The following is a 10,333-nucleotide window of genomic DNA, read 5'->3' as shown; positions in this document are numbered from 1 at the left end:
AAGTATCTGGTATGTGGCTCCGCTTATATGAATATCTAAAGCAGATAAACTAGTCTATCATAATAGAGTTCAGAATAATGGTTAATTTTGAAATAGATTAGCTTGGAGAGGCATGGAGTAACCTTCTTTGCTGTTGGACATACTCTTTACTTTGAGTACAATTAACATTTATACACATTGCTATAAGTATGTTTAATCCAATAAAAAGAAATAAGGAAATGAAGACGTATCAGGATCTGCCCATCCCCAGCCAGCAGCTCACTTTATATTAACAAGTAATACTTTCCCATAATGCCCTACGAGAATGAATGTGCAGCACCTAGCACAGTCCCTTTTCTAGAAAGATCAGGGCACTCGGTATTGGTTGAATGAGCAAAGCCTTTCAGCCTTGCCTTTGGAAGCTTTCACCTTCCCGTTCCCCACTTTCACAGTTCCACCTGATCTCTAGCTTGTGTGATGCAAGCACCAAGGAACGTGGAGAAGCCTGAAGTTGAGGATTAGGCAGCACAAATGAAGAACAACTGGGTGGACCGCAGACAACCTGAGAAATGAGAGGTAGAGGAAGAGAAGAGGAGGGAATATCCTGCTCTGGAGGGCACTGGGAGTCCCTTCATGCCCCTCTCAAGGGGTTGACGCGGTGGTGGGAAGTGCTGCTGAGATCCTGCTGCCCCTTTTAGAAGAACTCCCCGGGCAGAATGTCAGCTGCATCAAAGTGGCTCCTACATCAAGCTGTCTTTTGGGCTTGATAATCATCTCTTCAGCACTTCATTCTCCCATTTTCTTACATATTACCTGGTTATATTTTTCTGTGACCCAGAAAAGGAGGCAGGTACATTGTAATGAAAAGGTCCTCTTAATAAATAGACCTCTGAAGGAAAATCTGCACCAAGAAGAAAGGGGCTTCCTTTACTTCAGGACAACCTTGACAGTCACTGTGCCACCTGAGGGAATATGCTTCCATTTCTTCTGGGAGTTAAGAGGTTGGTGTGAATTCCCTGAGAAAACTATCCACTGTAGATGCCTCTTCCCCCTCAACCACTGAAGGTGAATCAGTTTTGCTGTTTTCTCTGTGGGGATCTAAAGGAAAATCTAACATCTGATAACACTTCTCTTCCATCTTCAGGTATCTGCACAGTTTCACAGAAGATTATCTGGATCTGGAGAAGAGGTGGGTGTTTCTGGGAAAGAAGCAGAGAAGTGAGGGTCACAGAGGCTGTGGTGGGTGAATCTGAGGGTTTAAATTATCTCTTAGGCCTGAACACCAATGCCTTCACCTCAACAAATGAAGGGCATACTCACCCAGCACGGGATGAGAAAGGGCAAAGGGGAGGGTGAAGCCCTAGTGATTGCATAAAAGGCTGTAACCACTCTCAGGCTGATTATTCCTCGGGCTGGGAGGAAAGTTATTTGCAGAGAACAAGCTCGTGACTCTTCCTAAGAAAGGCTGAGTAAGAAACTCAGTTTCTGACCTCTCTACTCCAGCAAGCTCAGAGTCCTCTGCCTTCCCTCTCTCCTGGCTTTGTGTGTTTGCACTACTCATTATGTGGTTTGAAGTTCAGGTAAGTGATTCTGGAAAAGGAACTTTTAGAAAAAGTTGCCTGGAAAACAGGAAGCTGCGTAGAGGGTCATTTCTCCTTATCAACTGAATAAGGATGGACATAGGCAAGTCATATTTGTAGTAGATATCCTATTCCACTGTGAAAATTGGCAGGCAGGGACATTCCTGCCCTTGGGAAGGAAAAGAGGAAGGCTTATTCTCTGAGACTGCTCAGCTCAGGTGAGGAGACACTCATTCTGAGTGAGGTGGAAGAGGGAGGGCAAGAGAGGGGGCCTGACCAGCTTTTCGGAGACATTTTGATGTCCGCTTACGGGCTAATAGCAGCAGCACTCTCGCCACGACACAGTCAAGGTTCAATGGATTGCTTAGGACACAACTCAGTGAGTAGCTACCACTTTGTTCGTTTGATTTTTTTTTTTTTTAATCTTCCTTTACATAATTGTGTGAAGGAATGAAGATAGGTCAGGCGTAGTGAGAATGGAGAAAAGACATTTTGACTTTCCTTTTACAATTGTTTTTTGTGCGTTTCCTTACATGGGGGGAAGGAGGGAGCGAGAAAGGAGAGAGCAGAAAAGATGCAATTACATGATATACGGACAATCTGCTAAATAGAGATCTTCTGTGTCTGGGCAGCAGGTGGTACTTTTTAATGAGGGATTATCCTGATTCCTCCCACTCAGGTGAGTTTCCTTTAACACGTCAAGGAATTTCATTGGTAAACTGTGTTTATGCAGTTTTATCGCCAATCTCACAATAGCTACACATCTTCCCCAATTCCAGCCTCAATGTTTTACAACCTGAGAAAAAGAAATGGCTCTGGGTTGTATTCTTACATATTGTGCCATGTCCTCCATGTGTTTAACTTTCATGCTGTCCCCTCATGTCTTGCTTGAGCTCTGAGCCTTTCTCGTGGTTAGAAAACCAGTTCAGGCCATGTAGCTAGTAAGTGTCAGTATGAGAACTCTGACCAAAGCCACAGACCCCAGGAACACTGTTCTCTTAACTCATATGCTTTATGTTTATGGCCTTGTCGGGTGAGGCCTGCCAGGAGAAGAGGGAGATGCAGAGGCGGGATTTTGTGTGTGTGTGTGTGTGTGTGTCACTTAGCTGCCTTCTTGGGACCTCAGTCAGGTGATGGAAGAAAACTCAAACTTCAGATTTCCTAAAGAGTGTGAGTGGGGCCATCTGATGGCCTGAGATAGTTGGAGAAGGCTCAGCAGCCTCAGGATCTCCAAAGAACTGTGCAGGTAATTGAGCATCATAAACTTCGGTATCATTTGTTGGTCAGAGATGGAAAGTCTTTTTAAAATAGGCCTGACGGTTGAGTGTGTGTTTGTACTGGGTTCATTGGGAGGTGGCCCCTCTCAGTGAGTATTGCTGGTCTGGATTTAGAACACCAAATTCCCTGCTCCCTCCAGGAAGAATTTCTAACCAGAAAAAAGCACCATCTCAGAACCAAACAGTAGTGATCAAGACATGACCTAGCCTCTGAAAGCAGGTAAAGGGCAATTGATTCTGAATATAGAAGGAAGGAGGTGTGAGCTGGTCACACTGGGATGCCTGGCTTTCCTTTCCCCAGGCCCAGAGGTTTCATGGTTTTAATAAGTGACATGAACATATTATCCGGACACCAAAATTATTGGTTTGCAATAGCACTTTATGCTATTTCCTGTGATTATACATGTTTCATTTATCTACAATTTATTTTATTTAGGAGTTCTTAGTATTTTGGGAGGAGCTACCCTCCAGAAATGTTTTATTTCCTTCACTTTGGGCATTTAACAATATTTCCTCCAGAGGCAGCCCAGGTATTTGGAAGCCTTAATAATCCCCACAGGGTTTTCATTTTTGGTGTAAATATAGAAAATCTTATGTAAGGAAAGGCACGGACCATAGGCCAGTCTCTTTATACACTATACAAAGCGCACACAGCTTCTTTCACATTTATAAGGTGCATTATAGCCCAGTGTCCAGCTAGGGTTGCGACAAGCAGGGCATCGGTGACCTTTACACATGCTTTTGCTCGTTCACAAGAATTTGATCCAGGCCTGTCCGGGGCAGGAACTGTGACTACGATGCAGACGCAAAGCTGATGAGCGGCAGGACCTTGCATTCGAGGCACGTGCAGTCGCGTAGGGGACGGAGAGGATAGTTCACAGGCGGGCAGCGAGAGGAGGACATGGCAGAGCGGGACGGATGAGCTCCCTTCCCACCCAGACAGTAGCCGTGAATGGGGATCTCTGGACTTCAGACCCTGGCTTCTCAACAAGAGGAAGTAAAAACCACTCCACTCCCTCTCTGTCTTTAGTCACCCCGTGCACCTGGGAAAAATAGTCGGGTCTATTTTTCTTCTTTTTTGCAGGATGCAGGGCACACAGGGCTTGGCTCAAAAGTGTAACATCCCCTCCTCAGTGCAAGGATAGCGTGTCTTACAGACCCGGGTGTCTGGGCTGTAGTGAGAAGCGGCCATCGTGGGGCAGCCCGGAATGGGCGGCTGGTCCTTCCCTCCCAGGCCCGGGAGGGGACCACAGGAAGATTCAAAACAGGTGAAAAGACAGAAAGGGTCTCTATAGGAGGTAGAGGGAGACCAGCACAGAGAACAAGGGAGTGATCTGGATGAAAGGGTTGGTGGATGCTCACCCTGACTGGCCAGTTTTTCTCTGGCGCTTATCTCATCCCCTAAAAGCAATCTGGCAGTCAAGGGGTTTCCATGGTGACAGCAGCCATTCTCCATCCCTCCCACCTTCCAGTTGGTTTGGGGAGGCGTCTAGGGAGAGTGGGGCAGGGGGCTGGAAAAGAATAACGCATTGGATTTTTGCCACCCTCTGTCTCTTTGCATCCTTCTGAGGGGGACGGAGTAGGGGCAAGACTGGCAGTGGTGTGGGCTGGGGTGGGGGATGAAGGCACGTGTGGTACCCTTCATGTCCCGTGTTCTGAGTTCTCGGGCTAGCACGGCAGCCACTTCTTACTCCTCATTCCTGATTGTCTTTTCACTCTTTCCCTTCCCGTTCCTTTAAGTCTCTGCTCTCAAACGTGCCCTCTGATGCAGGCTGCGGGAGAAGATGTCTCAGAGCAGCCAGGCGGTTGCTGCAAAGTTTGAGTCAGGCAGCTCAGGCTCCTCTCCTCAAAACCATTCCAGCCCCAAATTTCTCAGTAAAAGGAAACCTGACAGTTGTGGTTAATTACGGGAACTGCGTGGGTGCTTTGTTCCTCTCTACCCACGGAGGTCACAGAGAACCGGGAGAGACCGGACCAGGTGGTTCACAGGACAAGTGGTCTCTCTTGACCCAGAGTGGGTACACATAAATGAACCTCTCAGTGTTCCCAAGCAATTAGCAGTCTCTTGACCCAGAGTGGGTACACGGAAGTGAACAATTCAGTGTTCCAAGCAGTCAGCTGTGAAGTATCTCCGGAATCTAGCACTATTGCGTCAGCAAACCACCTGGGCTCCTTCCAACTTTAAGCAAAAACTGTGGTTAAAGAAGTGAAACGTATCACTTGTGCCAGCGATGTTAAAGGTGCTCCATTCCAGGCTAAAACAGGTACAAAAATTCTTATTAATTCTTGGTATTTGTCAGAGAGCCCCCACCTTTTATCAGTGTAACCCTGTGAGATTTTCCCTTTACCAATAACAAAGATGTATCTTGCAAACTAAAAGGCAAATACTGTGTAGAGGTTGGGTGTGTTTTAATAATAATGGCTCCCAATGAGGCAGGTGTGCCTGTGAAAACACGCTTTTGCAATGAGACTTTTTGTCTCTCTCCTTTCAGGGTTTGACTTTAATTCCCTATGTGGTGATGCTGGATTGGTTGTTTTACTTATCTTGATCAGTGAAGTGTTTCTGATGTGCCATGCTCACCGTGCTTACTAGGCTGAGTTCTAAGATGCTTTGCAGTTTCTGCCTTGGCCCTTTTAGAGTCTTGAGCTCCCCATGCTGTGAACAATTCCAGAGTGAAAGACCAAGTGGAGGGAGAGGCCCAGCCAAGCTGGCTGTTCCTGCAGTTCCAGGTGGAAGTGCATCCTTGTGTGGGGGGATCTTAGACCACCCCAGATGAGCTGTCTGTAGTCACGTGATTGAGCCCAGGTGTGCCTAGCAGAAGACGCTCCCAGTGAACTCATCATTGAATATGGAAAACTGTAATCATTGTTCTCAGGCAAGGCGGTTCAGGACAAAATGCAGCCGTAGTTGAGTATTAGGTGTAATATTCTTTAGTCTTACAGTGTAAGTATCTTTTAGTGTTACAATACAACCCTGGATCAGACTATGGACTTGGTTCATAGCATTAAGCAACTTATTTAACTTCTCTAAGATTCATTCTTTATCCGTAAACTCTTGATAAAAAATAAATACTGCCTTCTTAGGGTTTTGAGTGGATTAAATGTGATAATACATGTGTTTTCTTAATGAAAAAAATGATGGAACAAAATCTAAGAAAAAAACCCCATTTAAAATGGAATATTTTAGTAAATCCGACAAAGTAGAAGACTTAGAAAATATGTAAAATTCTTCAAAAGAAGTAGAAATCAATCAGAAAAAAAAATGCATGATAGAATGAAACATGGCACTGAAAATCATGTTTCAAAATTATTGACTAGGCTACTCAATGTTTTTATACAATATTCATGATCCATTATTTGAAATCATTTATAAGAAAAGACACAAAATTATTGACCCCAACCTAAAAACCTAAGTATAAGTACAGATAAATGTGTGGAAAGATCCACATCTAAATTTTATCAAATATTGTATACACATTGTGATGTTACTGGTATGATGGTATTCTTTCATTATTCCTATTCACAGGTTTCATATATTTTATGTGTTTTCCAAGTTGTTCTGCAATAAATCAGAATTACCCTCATGGTCAGAAAAAAAGGTACCAGTAAAAATGAAGTTTTCTTTGACAGAATTTTGATAGAACTTGGAAAAGTGTAGAATGTTTTCGGCAGTTAGTTTTCCTCTTTTGAGCTCCCTAAATCTATACATATTCCATCTGTTAAGCTAAAGTTCTTGCCTTTCCATGTTCCTGACTCCTAACGCTAATATATGTTAACTTATAAATTATTGAGGATAAACTAATATATTCACATTAACGATGTCACAGAATTACAGTATAGCGAGGAAGGCCTAGAATGAATACATAACCATTAAACCAGGTTTTTTCCTGTGTTAGAACTGCAACACAGATCAAAACAGACTCAAAACATGCTCATAAAACTGATATTTTGTTGAAAAACAGTGATAATTTTTAAAAACGAACTAGTAAAATTCTTAATATACACAGGAGTGCTAAATTGTACGTGGTTATGCTGGATATGTTAGTTATCACATTATTAAATTACATACACTTTTAGTATTCTGTAGTTTGCCTTTTGATTATCTCAGTGATTTTATTTGAAGAGAAATCTTAATTTTTTCAAAGTGTATATTATCAATTTATTTTTAATGAATTTTATTTTTGTTTTAGTATCATATATAATGTCAAATATTTTCTCTTTAGTAAATTAAATTTGGTAGTTTGACATTTTGGCCTAAGATTGTGTTAATTTCTGTATGTGGTTTGAAATATGGATCAAGGTTCACTAAGTGTGTGTGTGTGTGTGTGTGTATACATACACACACACACACACACACATATATGTACACAGATATGTGTATACACACACAAAGGTATATGTACACAGATATATGTATATACACACACAGATGTGTACACACACACACACACACAGATGTATGTACATATATCTCACATTTCCCAGCATCTTATTGTTTAAATACTATTATTTCCTCATTAGATTGACTTTACAGCTTAATGAAAATGAATTGGTGGCATGTATGGATATTTCTGGTCCTTCTATTTGTTCATCCTTTTTCAGTAACACACTACATTGGCTAATCTAGTTAGACAGTAATTCTGGAAAATACAAGTGTAAATTTTCCAACTTTGTGATTCTCTATCAGATTGTTTTGGATATTCTAGTTTATTTGCCTTTTATATCAGTTTTAGAATCATCATGCTGATGTCTACAAATATTTATCTGGGACATTAGTTGGAATTGCATTAACTCTATAGTTCAATAGAACTCTGTAAAACTATAGATTTGAATCCTTCAATCCATAAATATGATACTCCTCTCAACTTAATTAGTAATTATTTGATTTTCTTAGTATCTTTACAGTTTTAGCCTACAGATGTGTTAGGTTTTCTATTGGTGCTGTAACAAATTGCCACAAATTTAATTGTTAACAACACAAATGTATTATATGAGAGTCTAAAGGTCAGAAGTCTAAAATGGGTCTATCTCAGCTAAAATTTAGGCATTGGAAGGGATTTTTCCTTCTGTTGGCTCTGGAGGAGAATCTCCTTGATTGTCTTTTCTTAGATGCTAGTTGCTTTCTCCATTCTTTGACTCATGGCCTTTACCTCTACCTCTATTCATTATTCTAGTATTTTCCCATGTTTCTCTTATTCTAACCACCTTCCTCCTACTTACAAGGGCCCTTGTAATTATGTTGTGATGACCTAGATAATCTAGGATAATCCCAATACCATAATAGTTTAATCACATCTCCAAATTTTCTTCTACAATAAAATGTTATGTTTTGGGTTCAGGGGTTATTCTGCAAACATCATTTGTGGGGGTGAGGGTTGTTATTTTGCCTACCACAGAGATCTTGTAATTTTTCTTTAGAGTTTCACATAAATATTTTATGTTGATATTATTTATGTTTCACTTAGCTTGATTTAATCATTGCGTAATGTATACATACATCAAAACATCATGTTGTACACAATAAATGTAAAAAATTTTTGTCAGTTATACCTTAAAAAATTGGAAGAAAAAGGCTGAATAATATAAAACAGTATTTCACTGAAAAACACACATAAATACCAGTGAATATACTACTCTCCTTGAGAAATCATAAAAGAGATATGACAACATTCTCTTACCTTTAATTTTAAGATATTACAAAAAGTTATATAAGTAAACATGCATTCACTATAATACTGTTTTAGATATTATATACTAAAAAGAGTTATCACTTTGGAAAATTCTATGTACATACAGTATTTCCAACTGGGAATTTTTTTTTTTTTTTTACTGTTCAGAATGTTCCCCCTGCAACACACATGAAAAGAATCCATGTATTCTATTACTACAATTGTTTTCATTATGGAAAAGATACTTCAACTGATTTTTCTTTTTTTTTTTTTACTTTCTGACATTAATGGTCTTAAACATATTCATACATAATAGATCAAAAAAAAAAAAAAAACCTCTAAAATCCTCCCTGTAATCATATAGTAATTGTTTTTTATACTTTTTCTGATTCAGTGTTTACACTGTAGCCTCTATTTCAGTTGGAATCAAAATTGTATTAATCACTATTTATAACATTTTTTACACATTTCCACAATATAAGTAGCTTATTTATAACCTACTTCCCAAACATGCATTCTAGTCTCATGCTGCAGATGGCCTCACAGTCTGGCTCTTGTCTTTCTCTTGCACATTTGCTCACTTACTCTCTTTCTCCCCATCTCTCTCCCAACCCCCATGTGTGTGTGTAAGGGGTGGGGGGGTCGGTGTGTGTGTAGGGGGGTGAGTGTATTCCCTCTATCTTGCTCCATTAGGTTAAAGTTGAGTAGCGTCACCACAAGCAAATGGGGAGAGAAGCCTAGTAGGTATCTCTTGAGTATCATTTCTATCACACCCTTCCATTCTTCCATTATATTCCTAAAAATGAGGAAAGAATAATTTTTAAAAGTGAAATATTCCTGGATGGACTATACTTAACTCTTCGTAAGTGGGTGACATAAAACTTTGAAAGGTATTTTAAAAGTCTATCAGAAAATCTTTTAGTCTTTGAGCGAAAAATGAACACTGTGGTTCAGCAATGAAGGGACCTGAAAGCAGGAGAGTGTTTTGGGAGCCCTAAAGGAGGAGCCTTGCAAATGATGACTAGTTGAAAAGTGAGAAAAGTTTAGAGAATTTGGGAATCTGGAGTAAAACCTCTCAGCTGACGAACAATGGTTGTGGCCTCTATACAATGTATTTCTTATTTGAGCCAAGTTTCATTTGGCAAAAATACATAAATTCTATTTATAGTTATAGAAAAATTTTTTAGAGCCTACATGGATTTTTCTCAGGCGTCCACTGTTCCTATGTATATTCTCCTAAAAGGCCCAAAAAGTTCCTTGAAGTAGCCCCACACTGAAGAATGGGTGCACAGGACCCAAAACAGGCATCACTGTGCTTGCAGCTACAGCCCCATCCCCAGGGACACCACGTGTGCAGTCCATGCTGTACATTACTCTTCTCAAGAACGTGTCATCATACTTTAGCTCACATGAATAACGCCTTCTTGAGAAAGGCACTGCACGCTGAATGGCTGAATGTGGCATCGCAGACCAAATGCTCCCCATTCATGCAGCTTTTATTCAAGTCCCTATAGGTATATTATGCCTTTGCATGGCCACCAAGATTTATACCAACGAACTATGCAGCTTCTAGCCCCCAGTGCTCCCCTTTACATCTTGCCCCAAATGAGATTTTAACATGCAGATTTTTCTTTTATTTTGTTGTAATCCCAGATATTCAGGAGGCTGGCCAAGAGGATCCCTTGAACCTGGGAGGAGGTTTCGTTCAGCTTAGGTCATGACATTGTACTGAATTACAGTGCCAGATCAGCCTGAGTTACAATGTGAGACCCTGTCTCAAAAAAGCAAAATCAAAATCAAACTGAAAACAACTTAAATTTACTGGTTA

At 40.6% G+C, this 10,333-nt stretch overlaps 1 protein-coding gene across 22 annotated transcripts in view; it reads left to right on the top strand.

Annotated features, from left to right (window-relative positions):
- The first annotated feature begins 372 nt into the window (after nucleotides 1-372).
- Nucleotides 373-10,333, top strand: part of LOC141582798 (uncharacterized) — a 177,988-nt gene continuing 168,027 nt past the window's right edge. For 13 of the 22 annotated variants that reach the window (XR_012515685.1, XR_012515693.1, XR_012515692.1 and 10 more), the window contains exons 1-2: nucleotides 373-980; nucleotides 1,124-1,168. Coding sequence is in view for 3 of the 22 variants with exons in the window: in XM_074391845.1 (XP_074247946.1) it covers nucleotides 952-980; nucleotides 1,124-1,168 (74 nt within the window). In the remaining 19 variants the exon portion in view is untranslated. Of the gene's footprint in view, nucleotides 1,045-1,123; nucleotides 1,169-1,227; nucleotides 1,560-1,792; nucleotides 1,939-4,448; nucleotides 5,101-10,333 lie in introns of those variants that run through there. The other 9 variants (XR_012515699.1, XR_012515701.1, XR_012515700.1 and 6 more) reach the window with 7 other exon arrangements.

The sequence above is a fragment of the Saimiri boliviensis genome, chromosome X, assembly GCF_048565385.1.
Source record: "Saimiri boliviensis isolate mSaiBol1 chromosome X, mSaiBol1.pri, whole genome shotgun sequence".
NCBI classification, from domain to species: Eukaryota; Metazoa; Chordata; class Mammalia; order Primates; family Cebidae; genus Saimiri; species Saimiri boliviensis.
Note: the sequence above shows the minus strand (reverse complement) of the source record. Positions and strands in the feature narration are given on the sequence as shown.